Here is a 20,378-nt window from a genome sequence, read left to right as displayed (position 1 = left end):
AAGAAAGCTCTGACCACCTGAAGCTTGTATTGACAAAGCAGATGCTGGCACAGAAAGGGTAATGCAACCTCCCCCTGCTGTCCCTCCGCCGCTGCCCGCTCTGCAAGCTGAACCTGGCAGCAGCAGAGGACTGTCCCACCACAGCTGCTGCTCAAAAGGGAATGCTCAAGTTTCTGCAAACCATCAGTCCTCCACAAATATTTCAGCTCTCTGACATGAACACCACCAGCCATTTCATTCCCTCTCTGATCCTCCTCATTGCTGTTTACTTATTAATGGCTTCTTCTGTCTTATTTAGAATGATTATATAAGTTCACAGACACAGAGCAGCATAGCGCTCTGACCTGCTATTAAAACCCGCTGTGGTTGAATGTCTTCTTTCCATCTCCTCATCCTGTTGCTGACTGCCTCCAAGGTAGCTGCCCCTTCAGCTCCTGCCCCAGTCAGATCACTCTCTGCCAAACTTCAGCTCTGAAGGCCTTCAGTGACCTGTTCATCCTCTAGATCATTTCCAGTGAGCTGGGAGATCCAAATTCACCCACTACAAGTGTAAGGGGCAAAAAATTACTTCTGCAAAACACCATCTGATTTCAAAATAAGGAAGGTCCAGACTCTCCAAGGAGGACTGGGTGGGAGAGAGGGAAAGACTATTACCTTTGAGGGGTTCCTAAAGCAAGTGGGGTGCCTTTCTCCTTAAGCTCATCCTTACAAAATAAACTACTGCACTGCCTGTAGCATAATTGTGTCTACACCAGCAACTAAACATGCCAGGCACTGGTTTCCAGGGCCAGTGTCAATTGGTATGGAACTGCCTTTGTCTACCCTCAAATTCTTATCCTGCAGAAAAAGGGTCTGACTGCACACAAGACACCTATGGAGAATGGGCACCAGCTTCTGCTGGGCTCTCACTGGGAAACGTGCAAGAGACTGTTCGTGGACACGGACTGGAAACAAATTGACTATGTGGGCTATTAGTGTCCAGTGCCCAGGACCATTCCCCGATACCGTTGGCTTTGAAAGGATGCTGCCTAAAATTCAGTATGGATGAGAACAGGAGGAGTATAGCCCAAATACCTCCAACATTGCCTTCCTAATTCAAGAGGAGACGGAGCCAGCCATTCGGGCACTTACCCTATTTTGCAGGTGTGGATTAAGTGTCATCATGCAGGGACTAATGCAAACACTCTTATAGAAAAAGACAAACATTTTTTTTAAGTTGCTGGTTGCAACTTGCTGGATTTCAGATCTCCCAAGAAGCCCAAGATGCTCCTGCTCCCCTGGGGTACAGACTCCCAAAACTCACAACTGTTTGCAGCAATAAGGAGAAGGGATGGAAGGAGCCTGGGTTTTGCAGGACTTGTGCAGGCTCACCCCATGGGGCAAGTCAGGCTCATAAGGGAATTCTGGTGCCTAAGAGGAGAGAAGGAGAGCCAAAATTGCTGTTTTGCTGAACATGGGAAAAAAACCCAAAATTCAATTTTTGCTCTGTACATTCTCAAAGTCAGTCATAAAAACACGCTGGCAAATGTCACCTTCTGCCTGGCAGTAAGCACAAACTTCGAAGGGCCTGGAGGGATTTATAAACCCGTGGTGAATTTTGCCATTCTTTTAACACAGTCTGATCTTTGCAAACTCCTGGAGGTCATGTTAGAACCACGAGCAAGGCAAGGATATGGAATGTTTTCCCCTTGTGTCTGTTTGCCTAAAACTGATTCCATAAGCCTTGGCACAATCCTGCTAAGGTCACTCTGTTTCCAAAAGCATCTGTGCTTGCATAGGCATCCTTTGATAAATAAGTGTGCACTGCACTCAGATGGGGGAGAAAAAGAAAAGCTTTTCTAAACTAGCACTCAGGGTACCAGTCTTCTAAATCAACCATTTTTCCACCCTGAGAGTGTACAAAGCAGAGTTGCCTTGGCTGCAAGGTTTTGCTTTTCAGCCTATTTATCCTATTCCAACTGTGCTGTGCGTCTGGCAAGTTGTCAACTGGATTGGGGGACAAGAGAGACCCAAGTGGAACATGTTTAAAAAGAAGTTTGTTTGTTACGGTTGCTTCAGACAACAGTGACCTGCACTTAACGGAGCAGGAGGTCTCTGCCTTCAACAGCATCAGGCTGGCATGAAGTTGAATTAAGAAAACAGTAACCCATGATTTAAACCTGTGGGATTCGGCAAAGAATAGACAGAATCCAGGGATGGGCTCAGACTGGTGGCTGGGATAGGATAAGCAGGAAGACTAAGAGGTGCTGCCAGGGTGAGCTGGGGGTGCAGGGCACGCGAGCTGTTCAGTGACCTGCGAGGAGGCAGTGGGAATCAGCTGTTTGTGGATACTCCTTGACTGCTATTTTTTGCTAATAAACAGGTCAGACTTATACACGATGTAGCACAGGCAGAAATTCCAGCCCGGCCCTGATGATGTTGGACTCTGTTCTTGCAACATTAAGGATGAAGAAGCAGCTCTGGCTTGCTGCTTTATCCTGTTTTAGTGAGCTCTGATTTCTTCCACAGCTTCCAAGATTATTGTGAAACGTCACATTATTGAACATGCTTCCAGTCTTTCCAGCTAAGTCCCTCATCCTGACCCTAGGAGGCAAAAATGCACAGGGGGGATCGGTCCTTAACCTCAACTGGGGAGCTGAGATCCTAATTAAATTGTCGTTTCCCCTCACCCACCTAACAAACTCTTCTCCCCCCCCACCATCTGTGCGAAGGAGCTGCCCCAAAGCAGTGCTCCGTGGTGGGAGCAGTACGGGGCTACAGGACCAGCTCCAAGGGCCCGGCTGGGTGGACTCTTGGCACCCAAGCTACCAAAGGAGAGATTTCTGTTCCCTTTGCCTAATCTGCAGAAGGAGCAGGCAGAGCGACTAGAGACAGGGTAGAGCCTGAATCATCTCTCACATTTCCAGAGAAACCTCTCCCAGGAAGAGAAGAGGAAGCACAAATCACAGATTTCTTCCCTTCTGGCCTGTGAGATGGGAGAAGAAAATTGCTCAGTGGTCTCAACGCGGAAAAAACTTCTCAGTTTTAACCCACCAGGCCATCTTTTCTGCAGAAAATCAAGTAACATCCATGGAGAGAACAAGGACATGGCTGCAAACAGCAGGCTTCAAGTGAGACAGGAGCAGCAGAAACCTTTCTACCAGCTGGAGAACCCAATAACCCCAGGCTGGTCCTCGGGGTGTGTAACACAGACAGGGCTGGGTGTCCTGATCAAGAGGCAGGCTGGAGATGGGAGCTATGAAGAAGAAGTCCCCAAGATGAGCTCCAGCAGAGCCCAGCGGTGGGCAGCAGGGTGGGCAGCCCTGGAGGCACAGGGGGCTCTGACAGCGTACCCGCTGTTGGGAGAGCGGGCAGGTGGGCTGCTTGACATACATGTGTTAACCTGCACTGCTTCCCTCCATAAGGTGAGCTAGAAGTGGTGCTCTAGCTGCTGCCTTGCCCAGGAACAAGGGTCTGGTCGACAAGCGGGTCAGCAGTATCTTGCTGCGATGCGAGGACTGACATCCCCCAGGAGCCGCTACCTTGCGGGGTGCAGCTGACTGATGAGAACTTACCCCCGTGAAAAGCAGAAAATTAAATGCTTCCAGAGCAGATATGCCCAGCTTCTCTCAGTTTAAAACTGCAATTTTTTTTCAGTTGTTTGAAGTATGACAATTCTCTCCCCCTTGCTTTAAGCACTGAGCAGGTATTTACGCTGACGAGGATAGCAGGGGGCTGCTTCCCCAGGAGAGCACTCACTGGGCTCAGAGCCCCACTGTGCCTTGGCACCTTTGCATGCACCCAAACTGCCTCATCTCTAAAACACACCTCATTGCAGTGCCTATCACGGACAGGAATGAAAAAACCACGGAACACATGCACATGCTCCCCATCACCACTACCACCTTCGCAGGAGGAGATCCCTCATTCTCTCCACACAGCATTTAGTCTCCATCATCAAATTCCTCTGCAGTTATTCAGTTGCTCGGTTTACATTGCCCGGGCTCCTCGCCAGCCAGGCACTGCATCTCGCTTGTCCACCCGGCTTCGTGCCTGCTTCCCAGCATCCCAGCCCGCCCGCTCCCCCGGCAAGCTCAGGGATGCAGCCTGGGCTCCTCAAAGCACCTGGTTTGCTGAAATCCAGTTTTGTCCCTAATTAGGATGAAATCAAATAGCTTCAAGATTTCCCTGACGGCTGTTTTAAAGCTGGTTTCAAATGTGATTTCGAATTACCATATGAGATTTTCAGCATTGTCACAGTTGTTTCTATTTTTAGGTCTCTGAAAACAGATAGCAAAATACTGATGACATCAGCATTTGACAAGTGTCAACTTGTTTCACTAACAAATGGATGCTACATGGTCTAGAAATGGAAATAAAAACCTCAGACCATAATGCTTCTACATGTGATAATGTAAAGCTTATTGAATATTGTGGCAGAGGTGAACTAGACAGTCTCTGGAGGTCCAGAGAAAGCCTTGATGATTCTCTATGTTACTCTCAAATATCAATAGCGGTAGTAAAGCAGCTTGAAATAGTGAAGGAAATATTGACATAAGTGAAAAATTCTCTACATAAAATTAGGAGTGAAACATCAACATTCTCTGAAATGCTTTTTCTTAAATGAAAAATTTCTCCCTAATTTTTTGTTTAAAATTTGATGAAACCAATGCAATTTCTGACAAAAAGCCATTAGGAGGAAAAATATATCGAATTCAGCCAGTGCTACCCAGCTCTTCCTCACTACTTTATCCCCCTCCCTCCACTACCCGATAGCTGATCGCTTTGTCTTTGTGGGTACCTCCTTTATGCCTCCCATCGTATTGCAGACTTTCCCCATCATTTTAGCACTTCGCTGCTGCGTGCCACAGGTGACCAGCTCTCCTGTTCTTCACAGGCACTTTTAATTCCTGCGAGGTGTTTGGGGGCCAGGTGAGTTCAGGCACCATCACGCTAAGTTACACCTCCTAAAAACCCTGTCGGCTCTGCCAGTTTGCATCCTCCCAGCGCGGCATTTGCAGAGATGAGTGCCCTCTGGGCCAGGGCTGGGCTCCAGGTCCCCAGTTGTCCTCCTGGGATTTCTGCCATCTGCTAAGACGCTGGGGAAGGGGGTAGGGAGCACCAGTCCCCACTCCAGCCCTGCAGCAGCCCAGCATCACCGCCCCGGCGCAGCCCGCTGCTGTTTATGCATTCCTTTTGTTGGAGACCTGGCAACCAGCTTTTAATCCGAGCCCAGTGTGAATTAATTTTGGAGTAAGCTTTTGTATCGAACGCTTTCCTAAGATGTAGCTGTATTACATCTGCTGCACTCCCTTCATCCACTAATTTGCTAATTCTACCAAAAACAAGCATATGCTTTTCTGACACACAACTTTCACAATGGAGCGGAGTGGAGGAATAAAGGGCTTCATTTACTCATGCAAACAAGTTATCTGAAGCCTGATCTTGTTCTCACTGAAGTCAGAAACAAAATACCCGTTGACTCCCGTGTGAGCTAACTTGGACCTTGGGGTCTGATCCAGCGCTTGAGCCTGATCCTGCCGGTCGCTTGGACGTTTGCTGAAGGCAGGGGCCTGCCAGGGTGTCATCCTCCCCGGTCTCTGACATCAGAGACTGCTGGAAAGAAAAATGACTGTTGTGCCACAAATAGCATGATTGAGTCACTTTGCTACAGGATCAGCTCAAAGGAGGGGGAAGCGACTGGCGAGAAGGTAGCAGGAGAAGGAGAAGAGCTGTGACATCTCGCTTGGGGAAAAACAAACAGGCAAACAAAGGAATAGAAGCAGAGATTGCCTCCTTTGGCCTTCTTCCTTCAGGGCAACTCCATTTTATGGATCCTTCCGAAAAATGCAGGAAAAGACAAGAACAGGCTTCAGAACACAGGGGGACCTGCACTTTCCTTCCTGTTTGCAGGACAAGCACGGGTGCATTTTTACAAAGATAAAGGGAACGCAGGTGAGTAGTCAATGACTGTTTTCTTACCTGCTTACACCTGCTGTGCACGTGGCTGTCTATTTTTGAATAGGATCACAGTTATTTGCACCTGCAAAACTGCACCTAGCACTCCTGTTGTCAGCAAAATCGCAGGTGTGGGAGTCAGTGCAGAAAGCAGCCCTAAAGAAAACATTGCCCACACCACTATCAATAAAGGCAGAGGGACTACAAGCACTGAAGGCAGCTGGCTTGTCCCCCAAAACCCCAGTGCTTTCAGGAGAGCAAAAGCCAGCCATCCTGACCTGAGGTACCGTTTGGGAACAGGACCTGCAGTTGCTCAGTGTTTCGTTTTTGCAACTGCCATTTTCTCCAGGGGCAAGAGAACAGCTTCCAGGAAAAACAGCCAAAAGTTAAAACAACACAGGCAGCTCTTCCTATGGCCCTGGAAATAACAGGGGCAAACAGCTGTCCTTTTTTTTCTGTTGGCCTGGATGCAATTTTCCTCATCTCACCCATTTACATGGATCACGAGAGGGAGCCGAGCTCCCTTCCCCACGCTGCTGTGCCCCACGGGAGGGGAAGGGAAGGGACAGGGCAGGAGGTGTCTGTGGTGTCCCAGCCCGAGCCAGCTCAAGCACAAACCCTCCAAGGACTTCCACTGCCTGTCACTTGTGCTGCAGGGTTCGCGCTGCTCATTAGTTGAGTTGACTAAATGGCAGCTGATAAAAATACACTAACATTTCTGCTTCTTTGGCCGTGCAGGTGTGTGCAAAGGTTTCCCACCAGCCTGGGGGAGGCAGCTCTGCGCCCAGGCGAGCTGGCTCAGCAGCAAAGAGCAGCCTGAGCTTAACAGCGCTCTTTGCCCCCTCCTTCCCAACAGGCTGAATTTATGCTCCTACCTACCCCAAGTCAAAACACCTCCTTGCCCAGCCTTCAACTCTTGCTTTAGCACGCTGAGGAAATTTGGGGTAGTCAGCTGTGGGAAGGCTGCAATCTTCCTGGTGGGTCAGTAAAGCCAGCTCAGAGCTCCCTGGCAGTATCAGCCAAACAGCATCACTGGCCCAGGGTAGAGAAACGGATGTACCTGTCCCGGGAAGGGAGAGGAAGAGCTGGGACAGAGAAACACAGTTGGGCTTGTTGCACCTTTTGCTGTCTCTGGGCCTGGAGCCCGAGACATCTGCTAATTGGAAAGGAAAAAGTAGTACATACATCACCCCACGTACCACAGCCTGTCCCTCAGCACCAGCAGCAACTGCTGCTCCCTTGGCTTCCCAGGGCTCTGCCATAGGGAAAGCACAGGGCCCAGCCACCTCGCTGCCCTGACAGGATGATGCCCTGAGCAGCCTCCTACCTTGCTATGCCTACACCCAGCCCTGCCCAAAACAGCCCTGCTACTTAAAGAAGAGGTAAAAAAAAAAAAAAAGCAAGCATAAAAAGTCAGACTTTGCTACAAAACACGAAGCAGAAGAGGAGCTGATACTGTAAATGGGAAGGGTGGGTGTACCCTCTTTGAAGGAGAAAGGTCTTTCCTCCCCCTTTGCTGCACTGGGACGTAAGCCCAGAGCTGCTATCGCAATCATTTGTGAATGTGGAGGCAGGTCTAAAAAGCCAGCTGTGAATTTTGGTAGTCAAAAAGGGAAAAAGAAAAACTTAGGAGAAAAGCTCAAAGCAGACAAATACAGGGATGGGAAAATTGCCTAGATTTCAGCTACAACACCCAAAACCTGCACTCTTTCCTATCGCTGCAAACACCCTTTTTAGCCCTCTGCCCTCTCCATTTAACTTTCTTACCTACCTTGGCATCTCCGCGTACCCAGATAATACAGTGTGGCCAACCTTTGCCACCTCCGCTGAACATGAGCACAGCACTTTCAAAGGCTGTGGACTTGCCTACGTTAATTTATTCCAGACACCACAAAAAGCCTTCTCACTGAGGACTATTCCCCTACTAGATATCAACTTTCAAGCCTCAATCTTCAGACTTGCTCTGGTAAAGAGATATTTTTTTAACTGTACAAAAACATATCTCCTATCTTATACTAAAAAATGACTAAAGTGATTTGACTCAAATGCTACAGAAATTCAGCCTTAGATACGAATGTAACAAAGTCTCATCTCCATAGGCCAAACTTGCAGAAAATTATAAGCAACAGAAAATGAGTGTTTCAAATGGAAGTGTTATGCAACATGAATGACAGTGACCTGAAAAGCTCAGAGCAGACTATTCCCATCTCCCGCATTTGTCTATAGCAGCACAGGAAACTTTGGAGGCCTGAAGGAAACAACCATTTCCAGCTTGGAGAAAGAACAGATACTTAAAACTGTGCAACACTGGAGTATATTTTGGGCTTTTAGGTCCTTGCCTTACCAGAATATCTTTGGAAATGGGGGAAGTTTAGATGAGATGTCATTCTCAACCGCAACCAACAAAGATTCCCCTTAGACTTACCTCAGGCCGTACAGGACAGTCCCATCAGGGTGGAGCCGAATCATGCGATTCTTCACCGTCACCCCATGCAGAAAGGACTTCTTGTCATTCAGGAAATAGGTGTCAGGCAGCCACAACTGGTCAGCTACCCGGTTGTCCAGGGTCAGGTTGAGAGGAAGGTCGTTATATGCCAGGCGTTTGTCCCTCCAGCTCTGCTGGAAGTACATGGTGATGGTGTAGTCCTGGGAGAGAAACATGCAAATATCAGCCTGGCTCCAGGGTAGGGGCGTAACTCAGTCCCTTCACTACTGCCACTGACGAGACCTTTGGTGGGTCTCCAAATTCCTTGGCACCCAAGTGGTTATATCTGCACCTCCACCAGTTGGGGGGACTATGCTTTGTTCTGGGAAAATGGAAACAGCCTGAGCTTTGTAGGGGACAAAATGACATTACATGACTCCAATCAAACAAAACTGCTTCCCACTCGTGTTGTCCCAGCCTGCTTAGAGTTTGGCTGCAAAATGAGTATTAGTTAGGGCTATGATAGCGCTAAAAGATGTCAACCAACAGTGGGCTACACTGCACCAAAGACCTGAAGGACTGGTCTCCCAATTAAGTCACATAAAGGCGTCTGGACATGATTCAGTCACATTCAGCCACTGCTTGTTACCGCACAGTTGGTAAAAGCCAATTTTATTTTGTGCAGAAACTCAGGATACTCCCAAGGGCACATGGAGAACCTCACCTCGAGGCCAAGGTTTCAAAGTCAACCCAGGCCAGCCGTGACAAGCTATTAGCACTTGCCTTGTTATATGAGCTAAGTTGGGAGTTCATTGCGATTCTCAGGAAGGGACATATGTGGAAGAAATCTGTCACCAGTGGAGCATGATCCACTGGTAAAGGGGCAGTTCCCTAACCATCCCCAGCTAGTACAGTGCCATACATATCTCCTGCTTCTCTCCTCTTCAATTGTAAAAAGATGACACCTAAAATTGCTGCTAAGACAAGAACTTTAGAGATGGCAGGGAGAACTGTCTGGTGGCCCACCACAGTAGCTCAGAAACCGTACTAGCTGATGGACTGTAACAGCACATCCAGGGGGGATCCAGAGGCCCCAGATCAGCTTGTTCAGAGACACAGTATTGTGGCATCATACCAGAAGAACAATTATTTCTTGTCAGGTAAACGATTAGTACAGGAAAGAGTCCTGTAAATAGCAATGAAAGAAGACATTCTCGCAACAGGTCTTAAATAGGATAGGAGCCAAGATTTCAGGGGGCAAAACAGCTAGCATGAAAATAACAGGATGTTGATCAGGAAGCAGGCATAAGTCTTGCTGTCAGTGGCCTTACAGAATTCAGTGATTTTTCATGAGCCCTTAAATAAAAAGTGTTTTTGTAAATGCATGCAAATGACCTAGAACAGGTGGGGCCAGAGACACGTTGTCTCTTCCCAAGCAGATGCCTACGGTGCCACGGGAATCCTCCTGACCACGGATTTGCACGATGGGCGTTTCTGCTCTGCACATTTCAGCTCTCTGCAAGGGGCTGGTGAGGACCTGGCTCATGCACTAACATCTGGGCTGAGCACAGAGGCCTCCTGCCTGCCTGTCTTCTCCCACTGACGGCACTTGAAGCCAGGTTTGATTAGCACCTCTGAAAACAAGCTCAAATAATCCCACATTATGGGTATGCCAGCTTTCGGGTATCTATGATTCAGAAATCTAGACCCACATGCATATCTGAAAGATCACAGAGTAAATCCGTGGTGTAGACTGGATACAAAAGCTATATCTGTCACTTTCTGTGTAATATTGAAAAGAACAAAAACATAGTGACAGCTTTCTGGCCAAGAAACTGTTTTGCTTTGCTTTTTAAAGGACTGCTAAACTCCTGCCTCAGAAGCCTCACAGTCCATCTCTCAGGGGCACAAACATTTTCATCTTGGTCAAGACCTTGCAAAGGAAAATGTTCTCCCCGGTGCCCCTCCCGGGGTGTTTGGACCTGCATTGCAGTGGAAGCACAGAGGAGCAGAGCGCCTGAATTCCTGGAGGCTCTTACCCTCCTCGGTAACAGCCCCTTCCCCTGCCCATGGGAAACTCAGCTACAGAGGCATCATTTCCATTCTCCCCCTTTGAGAACTCCGCACACACATCTTGACGAGCTGCTTCACTGACCTGCATTTTCCTAATCCTTGACAGAGCCCTGCAACACCTCACCCCTAACCAGGCCACCCTGCTGTCATTGCAGGCTCCTGCCAGCCTTCGAGCAGCAGCAGACAAGAGGTGGCACTGATCTCCATAAGTCAAAAAGGGCAAGCTGCTTACAAAGCGAACAGTCGTTAGCACCTAAGAGAGACACCTTCTAAACACATCTTCTGTATTTCCAGGATTGATGGGAACAAACTCAGAAGGGTGCAGAAATAGAAGGCTGACGATGATCTTCAGGTGCAGAGACCTTTCTGGGGAAGAACAGCCAGCCCAACCATGGACTGAGTGCTGCTCTCCAGTCTTCCTGGGCTTCTTGGCACAACAGATTTCTTTGGGTAGTGTCATGGAACTCTGGACCACTTGATAATCATGGTTCATCTAGCACCTGAGGTTTCCCTCAGCCCCTCTCTCTGCTGATTCCTGTGCTCCAATTCTCATTCTCCTGCTTTTCCTACCCCATCACATTGTTGAACAGCAGGCAGGATTTCTGGGCAGAAGGAAAAGAGCAGAACAAGTGTCCACACCACGGAGGTCAGCCCTCCCTGGGAGGACATACTGATGGGCACAGCACTGAGCTGTGGGGAAGAGGGATGCTCTGCCTCCAGGTCCCCGGGAGAGGGCAGGGCACAGAACAGCGGGCTGGAGGAAGCACTACAGCAGGTACGAGGGACCAGTACTCAGGAGAGAAAGCAGTGAACTTGTTTTTCCCTTTATACCCCATAGTCTGGCCAGGCAATTGTGAGGCACGCGTGTGACACCCTAGCGTCACCACCTGGCCAGGCTCCAGAGTTGATGAGATCTTAATCATAGCCTTCCTTTCAGAGGCAGATAAAATAATGACCAAGGGTGACTTCGTTCCACAGAAGCAGAATGGCCAGATGAAGCCAATGCATGCAGTGGTTCATAAGTTCAGGAATCAGAAGTAATGAGCCTGATTTTCCTCCAAGCCTTGAACGACAATCCCTTTATTGTAGGGTTTTATCTGTCATTGGTTTCACAAGCCGACTGATGCCACAGATATACCACAAGCTGGGTTTCCCAGCATCACCAGCAGATAGAAAGTTGGCCCGTTTACCAGGCTCAATGAAGAGGGTAAGCCAGGGGCCATGCGTACCCAGTAAGCAGCCTTCTCTGCAGCTGGAGCAGCAAGCAGGCAGCACAGGCAAATATGACTTTCTGCTTGCCTCTAAACTAGCAGCCTAGACCCTTTCCACACCGCACTAGTGCAGCTCCAGTAACAACAAGAATGCTTCCACATTTCCTGCTACAGATTCCACTGTTTTTTTCTGGAGGACCATAACATGCTCAGGCAGGGCCAGAGTCCGGCCGAGGCCAGTCACTGCTGTGGCGAGGATGGGAGAGCTTTGCAGAAAGCTCCCAGCTCACCCTGCCAGCTACACCCGCTGCACGGGGGAGAAAAGGCAGGACCCGCGCTGGAGGGAGCGTGCACACGCCAGGCCACCCTGTGCAGCCTCCTGCTTCATCTGGTGGCTACTGGGAGAGTAGAAGCAAGCGTGGAGGAAAGGAGATACATCATCAGAAGCTCCATGCAGGTTGTACTGCAAAGACCTTTGTTCAGTGTGAACTTAGATTTCAGTTTTTAGAAGACAGGCTGGGGCAAGGGAAAGGGGGCTTCTGAAGGGTGGGCACGACCAGCAGTTACGTGTCTCCACCTGGTTGTCTGTTTTCCACCCCCAGGAAAAGCAAGTTTTCCACAGATACCTGCAAATCTTCTCTAGCTAGGCTTTGCTACCGTAGCTTAACTGTCCATGTCAGCCTGTACCTACCCTGACCAGCATCTCGCTGTGGGAAGCTGAAACGCTGTAGTCAACAGTGCTAGCAAGGGGAAAGCCTGTTTCAGACTCAGATAAGCCCTGCCGGGTCTCACTGACCTACAAATCACATACCCCTTCTGCCAAAAGAGTTTGTGTGGTTCAAAACAAGTTGTTCCTCTCTCCTCCATCTCTGCCGGCCCAGTGGTGCCCAGATCCCTTGGTCTGTCCCAGAAGCCCGGTACCCAGTACCTCACAAGCTGCACAGCTCCAATGCTGCTTCCAACCTTTTTATCCTCTGCAGTACTCCTGCGCTGCCCTCCCGGCCGCGCGAGGCAGACCTCGTGGCCCAGCTGCGTGTGGGACCGCACTCAGCACCACAGCTCCCCTTCGGCCCCTCACGAAGCCAAGATGGCACCTGAGCCTGCTGGAAAGCTGCTCAGCGTAACCATCCCCATGGGACATCCCCCCCCCCCCCCCACATGCCTCCATTCCGTCTCTCCCGCCCCCTCCATTCCGTCTGCTCCGCCGAGCAGCTCCTTGCCAGCTATCAGCCCCCACCCCCCTCGCCTCCCCCCGCTCCCAGGTTTTGCAAAGGCTTTGCTCTCTTTTTCTCTCCTCCTCACTGCGTGTGACGCACAAAAAACACAGGTGAGAGCAACACGTGGAGTCGGCAGACACTCGTGTTGCAGAGGTGTCTCCCTGCCAGGAGGGAGGACAGATCACTTAGAGGCCCACGAAAGCCCCGGAGGAGGAAGAGGAGCTTACTTAGGGGCCTCACGTGCTGAAATGACAGTGTATCCTACCAGCTACTGAGGGCAGGGCTGCCAGCATCCATCTCCAGGCAAGAGGAGGAGACTGATATTTACAGCCTTTTCCTGAAAGTCAGCAGAGACCCCAAACCAAAGATGACGCAAGAGAACTGAACAGTGAAGGGCTGAAGTGTTGACATGAGAGGGGCATGGATGGAGGAAGGTATTTCCTGTAGAACCCCAGAGGCAACAAATTCAGTCAAGCATGTAGAGGGATTCCCCAGTTTCTCAGAGCACAGGGTAGATAAGTCTAAGGGAACAGCAGCTGGGGCACAGCAAGAAGGCAAATAAGCTGGCATCATTAGTATGAATTCAAGAATGAATTTCCACTGGCTTATATTCCAAATACTTTTATTAGCATCTACCATATGAGCCCTTTCACCTCACAGAGTCCCTTTGAGAGTGCAACACTCACCTATCCTTTAGAAAGCAAACCCAGACTCACCCTGGACCCTTCCCCACTAGTGCGGGCTCTGCGCAGCCTGGGAGCAGAAATGAGCCCACTGTCACAGGAGACCAAAGCTGCCTCTTGAAGCAGAATTGTCCCAGCAGAAGGATGCCAGATCTGAGCCTAATGGGAACAAACCCTCTTGCACAGAGGAAGATGAAGTTTAAGGAGGCCAAGTCAGTGAGAGGACATGTGGGTCAAGAAAAGGGGACTAGTACAGGAGAGTGGGTCATTCCTGGCGTTGTAAGCACAGGCTGGTTGCCACTGAAGCACTGACAAACCGGAGGGCAGGAGGAAGCTGGAGCACCTGTGGGTAGCACTTACTATCTGAAGCCACCACAACCCAGGTGAGGACCCAGACATCCGCCAGTTGCTTGTGGGCCAGCCACATGCATTGAACAGTGTGCAGGGATGCACCCAGACCACCGAGGGACACAACACTTCAGGGAGTCAGTTCAGGGTGAGAATCTGAACTTCCTTCTCTACAGATCAAAGAACAGCGAGGGGCAGAGCAGGACCAGTTAAGGCACCTCAGTAACAAGGGCAGCACTCTGCAGAGAGCAGCTTCAATCTTTAACTGGAAAGCCACCTAAGGCACTCCTCCTTTGCATGCAGTGACACACTTGTTGGGGTCCCTAGACTCAAGGATGCCCCTTTGGAGGACAGCATCGTGTGTGCCTTTCTGCTCACTGCACTGAGAGAAGGGCTCCAAAATTAAGCAGTCCCTCTTCCCCAGAAAGAGCTGCCCTTCTCTTGCACAGTCTCATGTCAGGACGCAGAACACACACGGTGTTTGTCCCCAGTGGTATTCTTACAAGTGTGCTTCTGCTGATTTTGGAGACACAGTTGTACTGTGTCAGATCAAAAGTCTTTCTACATTAGCATCCTATCTTCAGTAACAGTAAAGAGAATAGCAGGCAGGAATATAAGCAAAACAGGGTCTCTGTTGTGATACTTAATTCTCCAGCTATTTGAGGCTTAAGGATCTCCTGAGCCAGAGCTGGTGCCTTCTTAACTGAAGATACTCAGTTTCTCTTCTGAGAGTTTGTGTTATCCCTTAGAATATTCAGCCTTCGGCACCTGCAACCTTGCGGTAGTAAGTTTAGCTCTTCACTGTATTCACATCGCTTTAAAACAAGTACAAATCAGCCTTACTCTTTTCTGATTCCCTGTAGTGCTTACATTAAGTCAGTAAATAACCATAACCCTATGCTTACAGGGTCTCACCCTCTTTTAGACACTTAAGGGTTGCTGAGCAGAACACGAATAACTACATGCACTCTCAAAATTAGTAGAAAGGCTCTGATAGAGGCAGGAACCAGCAAGGGGGGGAAAACTGTTGCATGGATTAAACACAGAACAGAGCCATATGATGACAGTATCTGACATTCTGCAATGGGTTGTTGCACGAGAGCAGGCTGAAGGCAAGGTAATGGAAATAACTTTCCACAGAGCCTGTGGAATTTGCTGTTACAAAAGCATGAAGTCAGGAGCTTAACACTATTTTGGAAGGCCTAAGTATCAATGTGGAAAACACAGTCCAAGTCATGAAAAGAAGGAACTAACAGGAAAGAATAGCCCAAGGACAGAGCCTCCCTCTGCAAGGCAGAAGCTCCATCTTCCTACAGAAAGTCACCAGAAGCATCCCTCCCAGGCAGGCTGCTTCATAAACCCTCAGCACAGCTCCTGGGGGATGCAGGTCGTTGGCAGGTTGGGTCAGACAATTTTCCTTTGTGCCGTGACCTATAAAGTCCCCAGTACTAAACTTGTCCAGAGGCAGAAGCGTGCATGCTCATTGGGAGCCAGGCTAGACTCAGAAGCCAGGATTAGAAATGGAAGGGATAACGTATGTGAAAGGGTCAAATCTTTGCTCAGAATACAGTATTTCTGGCAACATGGATGTCTCCTGCACCTAGTTCATTTTTGTGGATAACAAATGACTCAGATACCTCTTGGAGGAGCTTTGAAGACAAAGGTGGCTATTCCAGGCTGCTAGTGGAAGTTTTGTTTCCCCAAGCACTTGTACTGGAAGCAGCAACTTGTCTGCAGGGGAGAGTGCAAGTGCACACTGCTCTTCTGCTGCTGTGTGACTTTGTGCATGAGGGATAAAGGAGGTTTTGCAACTTGCCTCTAGCACTAGCTGTGCCACTTGACTTTTTCCCTCTCCCATTTCCCCTCCACCCTGACTTTGATAAAGCACCTCCTTTTGGAGAAGTGACCAAATAAAAGTCCTTCCCCATATAAGCAAGTGACATATGGTCTCCTTGTCCAAGATCACAAAAGAACATTAGGAAAGCCAAGATGCTTCAGAAAGAGGGAGAAAAATGGAACATCTGACTTAGTAAAAACCAAGCTGCCACTGCCAGAGACTAATGAACAGTTTGTTGGCTTCAACTTCTTTGATGATTAAACACCATCTCCTGTTCCCGTCATTCTTGGGAAAGAAATTAAAGGACAAAGTAGTCCTCAAGTATGTTTCATTTTAAAGAGGGGGTAGGGGAAATAAGAAGAATTATTTTTAAGGGGAGGAGACAGGATATGCCTGCAATCATTCGCAAAGAATCGGAGCGGTGTAAAATGTACAGGAGAAGGACAGAGCAAGACGGCCACAGTTCTTCCTTAGCAAGCTCATTTAAGAAAACTACTTTGTCCTCATAAGGGACTGTCCATTTCCGGGCAAATAAATGAATGGATCCCAGACCTTAACGAGCACCAGTTAATCTGACAAAAGTAAATACCAGATAGCAGTTTTTCCAGCTCTAAGACAGCACAAAGTCTGTTCAGACACTCACCTTTGCATAGGGCAGGAGGCAGCAGCTCTTGTACTTACTGTACTTTTCATGGGAGAGTATCCTGCCAAAATATTGCTTTTAATTTCTCTTTTGGTGCAAGCCAGTGCCCAGTTTACAAGTCTGAAGTTCTGCATGACAACTGTTATACGTAAAGTGACAACTATTTTAGAAACTGCCCTGCTCCCTGTGTTTCAGCTTAGCAGGTGAGAAAGCCACAATCTCTTTCCGCCTCCCCTATTTTTGAATAACCACACCTCAGCACTGACTTAGGCATCAGGAGGAGCACCTTCCACCTGCGATGTCTCTGCCAGTAATGCAAGGGGACAGGAATGTGTTGGCTTCTAGGATATGCTCTATTGCCCTCCCGTGCTACAGGTCTTTGTGCTCTTGAACTCATTTTCTTTAGGACCTGAGAAACACTTTGCATGGAGATGTTCCCCTCACTAATCTGATCTACTTTCATAGTAATTTGCATGTGTTTAATTGCTGAATGCATGTCCAGAAACTGGGACAGATATCAGCTATATCCTCAACAACTTGGGGTGTGCAAGTAAAGTGTCACTTTGCTGCCCTATTTCTCTCCTGCCGTGCCCTATCCCTGCAGCACCTGGATTGGTGCTGGTCCTGCAGGTATAAGACAGAAGACATACCTAGCTGGGTCCTAAGCCAAAAGGGCATTGATCTGCCCGTGACAAGACTTCCAGAGTTCTGAGCCTGTATATCAATGCCCTATGTGAGCAGGAGGCAGCACCATATGTCATCTGCTTAACAGCCCCGGTCATGCTGGAAGGAGAGGTCAAGAGGAGAAAAACAGAACTGATGGGCACAGGGATGAGCATCACCTGCTCTATGAGCACATGCATAACAGCAACCTTTTTCTGTGTTACAGGCAGCACTCCCAAAATCACCACCTGCAGCATGACATCTTCCTCAGGCAAGCTCTTCGAAAACAATGCCAGGCAGTTTCTAGCCTTAAGCCATAAAATCTGTGAGCTACTGCATACCATTTCTGCTGGTCTGGTCTCCTCACTCGGTTCCCCATGAACTAGTACCTGGGCAAAACCCAGAGTCCTCTCTACCCCCAAAAGCAGAATTTTTTTGACCTTTGCATTTCTGCATCACCAGCTAACTTTCACTCCAAACCTCATCGTAACTTCAGAAATTGTCTTTCCCAGAGACAAGCCACTTAGCAAGAAATGGTCCAATTCATTTTTGGTTCCTATACCTTCCCATGCCAAACCAGCACAGAAGGGCATGCTTTGTCCAGACAGCCAACTAAGGTCAGAGAAGCAAGGCCATGCGTCAAGTTCAGAAAAAGGTGATGCATGAATTTGACCAGTTTTCAGGCAGAAAGTCAAAAGGATGGTGCTTACACTGTCTTCTCACTGATACTTCTCTCTGTCTGGGAACTGGTAAGGGCTCATTGTAGTGCCAGGAGAGTTAAAAACAGGTAAGACACTTAAACTAGGAGGGAGCTCAGGCAGCAAGTCCCCAGCTGAGTAATTTCTTCCAGGAAAATGACAAGTTAGAGGGGTGACTGGCTTGAGATAGTGCAGGGAGGGTAGCAAGCTGACCGTCCCTCTATGAGAAGTACAATGTATGTTTTCCCAAATGAATTCTGTTCCAGGAATAACGCGGGCCCCAGGCAGTGCAGGTAACATGGGTTCTTCCCCCTCCTGGAGATCCTTAAAGGCTTATTGCTTACCTCTGTCTTCTGCTAGTGCATCAGTTATCTCCAAACAGCCTCATCAAGCCTTCCCAAATCCCTTCTCTCTCACCATATTTACTTAAGGCAAAATCTTAACTTAGGTCCCCTTTGTTGATTGTCTTAACCTCTCTCTAGGTATGCACGAGCTCACCCATTACCACAGAGTGAGACAAACAGGCATTAATGCACTATCTCTGTTGAATCTCAGAGAAGTGACATTATCGTGCATTGCATAGCTGGGAAAGGGAGTCTGAGGGCATGCTTATATTAAAAGAAACTTTCTGGTTAGAGTACTTGGTAATTTAAAACAGATTATGCTGCCATAGGCTTCTGATGACCCATGACAGGAAAACACGGTGCTTTCAGAATAGCCATCTTCGTCTTTCACTGTTTGCCTGCACTAATCTAACATACTACAGAACCGCCTTCTGCACACCTAGAAGCCATGGAACGGTGCTGGTGCCTGTATCCCACTTCTCCTCCCCTCTAGCTGCCCCCAACTCATCTTTTCGTACTTTCCCAGCACTACCCGTACTGCCTTACGGCATGTGTTGCCAGTGCCCTCCTGCACACACATACAGGCATAGCTAATATACAGCCATTAAAGCTCAAAAATGTTTTTAATAATCACTTTGTATTTAATTAAACATGCAACAACTAGCCTATTAGAGTAAATTAAATTTGAGTGAGACATTTGAACAGTGACTAGTGAAGATATCAGTTTCTAAAGCCCTCAGAAGGATGGGGGAAGAAAACTGGATTATGCCAAGGGAAAGGTGATGCTGGAAGACCAGCGACGTTTCCTGAACCTTTTCAAAGGGACTTCACAGCCTCTGCACGTATCCTCAGAGAATTTTCACCTCGTAGTTACTTTTTTACCTCTTGCTTGCTGAGGGATGCTCACTTCAAATGGTTAAAACTCAATAGGCTTTCTAGCAGGAACAACCTGGGAACAGAAAAATGTAATTTCTCCAAAACATTCCCAGAATTCTTCACTCCTCTGTACCTTTTTTATATTTAAATGAAAGATCCTCTTCACTTTGCCAAGAGTTCTACTGGATACCAATCCAGTAAGACTCTACCCCAGGCAGGAGAGGTTCTGCAGGCCTCCGCATGGACACTCACTAGTAGAGGTCATAGGGAAAAAAAGCTGGAAAAATGTGGAATTAAAGCAGTGAGAAAAGCAGCTTCCTGCCCATTGGAAATAGGTACTCTAGAAAACACCCCTGGGTATCAGTTTCAGCTCACTCAATGTTACTTCTATAGGAGACTTCGGGTACTTTCACCTATGCCTCATTTTCTCATCTGTAAAAATAAGACACTGATGCTAACTTGCCTCCATGCTGCAGTTTGGGATTCCCACATCTCTAGGCAACTTTTCTGACCCATGGAAAAAATTAAATAGAGCTTTTAATTCCCTGTGGCAGTCAAGACCACCAATGCAGTTTGGGGCTGCATAGGTAGGGAAACATGTTATGAATGAAGCATTACTACTACTTTACATGACAGAATAAACTGCTGTATATACAGCACCGAAACCATGAGACTCTGCAACAATATCAAGGCACACCGTGCTTCAAAGACACTGCTTTACCCAGGAGAAGGAAGGTTTGACACTCCAGGTTTCAAAAACTGCCACAAAGATGTCATTTCCCAGGAGGCAGCCAGAGGCAAACAAGTCCTTTAAATGATGTAAACCGGCTAACACATCCGGGCAGAACAATCACCTCAACTAGGCTGGCACAGATTGGCTTGACCAGAAGGTTAGAATGGTGTTTATTTGCTGTAGAAAGCAAAGTTTGATCATGTAGGAAGGATAACTGGGAGTAAGCAGAGAATTTGGTGAAATGCAGAAAAGCAGAAAGTATTTCTGGCAATAGGGTTCAGTCAGGTCAAGGGTGATCTCCTAAGGGTAGAGGATGGCAGCCCTGTGGTTTGAAAAACAAGGCCTACTTATAGAAAAGGGTTAGCAACCAATTGTCTCAACTGTGGTGTGAACAGAGCACTGTGTAGTCATGCTGGGACAACCAAAAAGTACAGGAGTATCAACTGATCTGTTCTAGGAAACAGTTTCTACTGTCAAGGGTACTGACCAGGCAGTGTATCATCATGGATTTAGTCTACCTCTGCCTCCATCCATGGGTTAGTCTGCCCTTGGTTCTGCCAGGGTAAAGCCAAGGGAACCAGTCCAGGCTGACAGCAGCAGCAGTGCACACAATATGGCCCATACTATCATTCTTCCTCTTTAGCAATCCAAGTCTTGGCTGCAGGATCATAAACCTGATGGACGGGTGCA

General features: G+C 48.2%; 1 protein-coding gene across 2 annotated transcripts in view; it reads right to left on the bottom strand.

The window, feature by feature from the left end:
* GABRQ (gamma-aminobutyric acid (GABA) A receptor, theta) overlaps nucleotides 1–20,378 on the bottom strand; it is a 74,065-nt gene that overhangs the window by 15,263 nt on the left and 38,424 nt on the right. For both annotated transcript variants that reach the window (XM_009889250.1, XM_009889251.1), the window contains exon 4: nucleotides 8,363–8,583. In XM_009889250.1, the coding sequence (XP_009887552.1) occupies nucleotides 8,363–8,583 (221 nt within the window). The remainder of the gene's footprint in view (nucleotides 1–8,362; nucleotides 8,584–20,378) is intronic.

The sequence above is a fragment of the Charadrius vociferus genome, unplaced genomic scaffold, assembly GCF_000708025.1.
Source record: "Charadrius vociferus isolate BGI_N301 unplaced genomic scaffold, ASM70802v2 scaffold7, whole genome shotgun sequence".
In the NCBI taxonomy this organism is placed as follows: domain Eukaryota; kingdom Metazoa; phylum Chordata; class Aves; order Charadriiformes; family Charadriidae; genus Charadrius; species Charadrius vociferus.
The sequence above is the reverse complement of the archived record's forward strand: the minus strand, read 5'-3'. Positions and strand labels throughout refer to the sequence as shown.